Source organism: Geospiza fortis, unplaced genomic scaffold (assembly GCF_000277835.1).
Source record: "Geospiza fortis unplaced genomic scaffold, GeoFor_1.0 scaffold172, whole genome shotgun sequence".
NCBI classification, from domain to species: Eukaryota; Metazoa; Chordata; class Aves; order Passeriformes; family Thraupidae; genus Geospiza; species Geospiza fortis.
The window spans coordinates 3,572,423-3,576,564 of record NW_005054309.1 but is presented as its reverse complement, the minus strand read 5'-3'; the positions used below and the strand labels follow the sequence as shown (position 1 = coordinate 3,576,564).

At 55.9% G+C, this 4,142-nt stretch overlaps 2 protein-coding genes across 2 annotated transcripts in view; one reads left to right on the top strand and one right to left on the bottom strand.

The window, feature by feature from the left end:
* Positions 1-77: 77 nt before the first annotated feature.
* On the top strand, positions 78-2,070 carry LOC115947690. Its single transcript, XM_031055512.1, has 2 exons — positions 78-647; positions 915-2,070. The coding sequence occupies exons 1-2, from the start codon at positions 225-227 to the stop codon at positions 1,347-1,349; spliced, it is 858 nt and encodes a 285-aa protein (XP_030911372.1). The 5' UTR covers positions 78-224; the 3' UTR covers positions 1,350-2,070.
* A 169-nt stretch (positions 2,071-2,239) lies between these two features.
* LOC102039403 (PHD finger protein 13-like) overlaps positions 2,240-4,142 on the bottom strand; it is a 5,738-nt gene continuing 3,835 nt past the window's right edge. The window contains exons 3-5 of the mRNA XM_031055430.1: positions 3,661-4,142; positions 3,307-3,345; positions 2,240-3,190 (exon numbers count right to left, since the gene is read on the bottom strand). The exon at positions 3,661-4,142 is cut by the window's right edge and continues 122 nt beyond it. Of these exons, the coding sequence (XP_030911290.1) occupies positions 2,964-3,190; positions 3,307-3,345; positions 3,661-4,142 (748 nt within the window). The 3' untranslated portion in view covers positions 2,240-2,963. The remainder of the gene's footprint in view (positions 3,191-3,306; positions 3,346-3,660) is intronic.

Below are 4,142 nucleotides of genomic sequence, written 5' to 3'. Positions count from 1 at the left end.
TGGGATGCGGGAAGGGGGGTGAGAACAAGCACCCCAGCTGGGCCAGCTGCCATTCCACCGAGATACGTGAGCCGAGGGAAGGTGTGGGAGTGGCAGTTCTGGCAGGGACACGATGTGCCCTCGAGCAGGCGCAGGGAGGGCTAAGGAAAGGGAAATAAGTGTTGTGAAGATCTGCGTTAAACTTTATTCCATGTCCACAGTACAAGATCCTCTGACTTGTAGCAATGGGGAGACCCAGAAAGGAGTCTGCTGGCACATCATCCCCCCGACCGGCCACAACCGCCTCCAAAACTGCTCCCGCTGTGCCCCCGCCTTCCACTTCAGCCACCTGGGCCAAGGCCGCAGCTGCGGGGAGCCAGTCCCGGAGCACTTCGGCTGCCAAGGCTGCCACCCCCACGCAGGGCCGGGGGACAAAGGCAGACTCGGCTCAGCCGAGATCCACAGCATCCCGCGGAGCCCGAGGAGATGCTGGGGACAAGAGCAGAGCCCCCAGCAGGAGTTCTACAACCCAGAAGGTGCCTGATGCCAAGGGAGCTGCTGGTCCTGCCAGGACTGACCTGTACCCGCAGAAGAAGCAGCCCGGGGCTGACCTGAGCAAGGCCTGCGACCAGTTCCTGCCCCCTGTGAAGAGCCAGGACATCCCGAGGGTGGAGAAGGAGACCCGGGGCCAGCGGGAGAACCCCAAGTGGTACGAGTGGCGGGAGAACCGCATCACTGCCTCTGTGGCCCCCAAAATTGCCAACAGCAAGTTTGCCAACAGCAAGACAGACGAGGTACCCAAGTCCTACCTAAAAGAGGTGGTGGGCTCTGGCTCCAAGGTGCAGACCCCAGCCATGTCCTGGGGGATCCGCAATGAGAAGGTGGCTGTGGAGGCCTAAAAGCAGAAGTTACAGAAGGGGGGCAAGCCAGTGCAAGTGGAGGACTGTGGCCTCTTCATCCACCCCGAGAAGAGTTGGCTTGCTGCCAGCCCGGATGGGATCATCAAGGACCCAGCCACAGGGAAGGACCTGGGGCTGCTGGAGGTGAAGTGTCCCTACAAGCATAGGAACAAGACGGTGCGTGAGGCCTGCAAGGACAAGGACTTCTGCCTGGAGGTGGATGGGGATTCCTATGTCCTGAAGAAGAATCATCCCTACTTTACCCAGGTCCAGTGCCAGCTGGGAACCACTGGCTTGCAGAGGGCTGACTTCGTGGTGCACACCAACAAGGAGACAGCTGTGGTCCCCGTGGAGTTTGACAGGGAGTTCTGGGGGAAGACAGTGCCCAAGCTGGAGAAGTTTTACACGGAGGCAGTGATTCCCCACCTGGAGCAGAAGGCAGGCAGCTCTGTGTGGGCCGCAGAGGAATAGACCACTGCCTGCCTACCTCGACTGGATACTTGTTCAGCTGCATAACTCCAGCTTTGTTCCCTAGCATAGAAGTTATACCCAGTTAGTTGCTGTTCTTGAACCGTTTACAGCCTTGGAACTGAAAAGTTGTACCAGCAGGACCCTGCTTGGTAAGGGTCCCCACAAACAGTGCCTTCTTGCTGCCCCAGCCAGGTCAGCACTCAGAGCCCAAAGCCTTCTTGTCCTGTCACCCTCACTGCATCTCCCACATGTCCCAACAGCATGCCTGATGGAAGCTGACACACGTCTGGATCTGCAAATGAAACCAATGACATCTCTGTCTTGGAATTAGTGGCTTATTTTGTGGAGAAAACTGGAACCTTTGGCACCTCAGTTGCTGTCAGGACTAATTTCTAACTGCACTCCAGAGTGGAGACAGAGACAAGGAAGGTTTGTCAGAGCCCAAGAGCAAAACTCTCCTTTTGAGCCAGTGATGTGCCTTAAGCATCAGAGCAAAGGCACAAGGACATCCTTCCTCCCTGAGCCATCGGACCTGCTGCTTCTGTGGAATAACCCATGACATTCCCCATGAGATGGCAGCAGGCTCTGGATCATGATTCCTACTGAAGAGGTTGTCCCCCAGGCCATGCACCTCCTGAGGACCTCCCACCATGGAGCGTCCCTGTAAACTGCAGTAGTGTGGGAGGTGGTCATTGCCAAATTAAACATAGATGCACTGGTCTGCTTGTTTCCTGTTGTTTTTGCAGCTTGGGATTTACCTGGGGGAGTAGCAGGGCTGAGAGGTGTCCCTACACTGGGTCCCCTCCCAGCCACAGCAGAAGGGAAGCAGGGGAGCACTTGGGTCCCCAAGGGACATGAGAAACAAGGTCACTGACCTATACCAAAGCCACCAGTGTTATGGCAAAAGTATTTATTATATACATAAGACTCCAGTCACACTCCACAGGGCAAGGACCAGAATTCGCTATAATACAAATTAACTATAATACAAATTAACTATAATACAAAGTAACTATAATACAAATTAACTATAAAAACATAAAGCACTTTTGGGGCCTAGGCTTTCCACAGGAGGAGAGAGGCACAGGGATGAGCCTGGGGGGCTGCTGTGTGACAGGGGGCTGTCCCACACCCTGCCCCCAGCTGTGGTCCCACAGTAACCAGATGTGCAAGTAGGAAAGAACCCAGTTAAGAATTATAGTCATGGGGACTGGCAGGTAGGGGCTGAGCTGAGTGTCACCAGGACAGGAGCGGGGCCTGCGTCCCCCAGGGAAAGTGCAGAAGGCACATGGGCAGGGCTCTTTGGAGGGGCTGTGAGGAGGAGGTTGGATCCAAGAGTTAGTGCATGTGGGGCCCCAGGAGATCACAAACACTAACACACCACCCACAGGGACGAGCATCTGGACCACCCTCCCATCCCCTGCACACTTCGGGGATAACCGAGCTCTGTGGCGGATCCGATCCTCGGGGAGAACACGCAGGGCAGCTTTCAGAGGCCAGAGGTGTGAGGGGGACAGTCCGGCCCTGTGTCCCAGCCCCTCCCCTGCCAGTGCATTGATTGTCTAAGTCTTCAGGTTAAAAAGGGACCCCCAGCCTCCCTGCTCTGCAGGAGCATCAGTCAACGAGGCGCTTGCGGGGCACTGTCCGAGCTCGGTTGGAGCGGCGAATCTCCTGCTTGGCATCGCGGCACCGCTGGCAGATGAAAATGTCAGGCACGTTGGATTTGCGGATCTTGGCACAGGAGAGGTGGATCCAGGTAGCGCATTCGTTACATTCGATCATGGGCCTCCCTGCGAAGGGCTTCATGCAGAAGCAAGTGATCAGATCCCAGGCATCATCATCTGCTCAGGGAGAGAGAGAGACCCCAGTCAGACACCACCTGCTTTAGCAGCTGCAGGTGTGGTGTGGCCAGACCAGCCAGTTCTACTGCTGTTAAATGGGACAGCCCCCCACTCACCTTCTGCTTTGGTGTTGGGAACTTCTGCAAATTCGACTGCTAAAGTTGCAAAAGGGGGAAAAAGAAAAAAAAAAATCAAAATCAGATGAGTAAGGCAGCCCTATACCCCACTTCAGACCTGTTTCAGGTCTGCATTGCTTGCTCTGCAGAACAGAGCTACCGAAGGGCTGGTCAGCTTCCTGCCCTCTGCTCCTCAGTCCCCCAGCTCCCAAAAGTATTCCTCTTACTGGGAAAAGTTTGGGCTATGGACAGGCCCCCACTGTGGCCAGCAAGGGTGGCTCCAGCTGAGGGAGGGACAATGTTTGGCACTGGCTGCAGCACAACAGGACCCCCTGCAGTCCCCCAGACACTTACCACTGAGCTGGGAGGTCTCTCTACTTGTATCTTCCCCTGTGCTTTGGTCCAAGGTATTACAGGGACTAGGGCTTTTTCTCTCTCCAGAGAAGGAGTCATGCTCCTTAAACTGAGGATCATCTGCTGGCTTCTCAGTTCCCTGTGGTCCATACATCAAGTCCTTCTCCTCCGTCACTGGCTCCTCCAGGAGGGAGTTGGGCTGGGGGTCCCCAGGCGGGTTGAGGGAAGGCTCCAATAGCTCCTCTTTCACAGGAGACAGCTGTCCTGCCAGTGCAGCCAGCTGCTTCACCCCATCCTGCTCTGCCCCAAAGTCTTTCCAAGCACTCAGCGGCACCCTCTTCTTCACCTCCTGCTCCAAAATGCGTTTCTTTGCTGGTGGCTTCTTCCGTTTGATTTGCTGGGGCCAGACGTTGTAGAAGGCGGTGGAAAAGGCAGGGCTGCTCATTAGCAGGCCACTGCCCACAGCCCCCCTGGCCACAGCA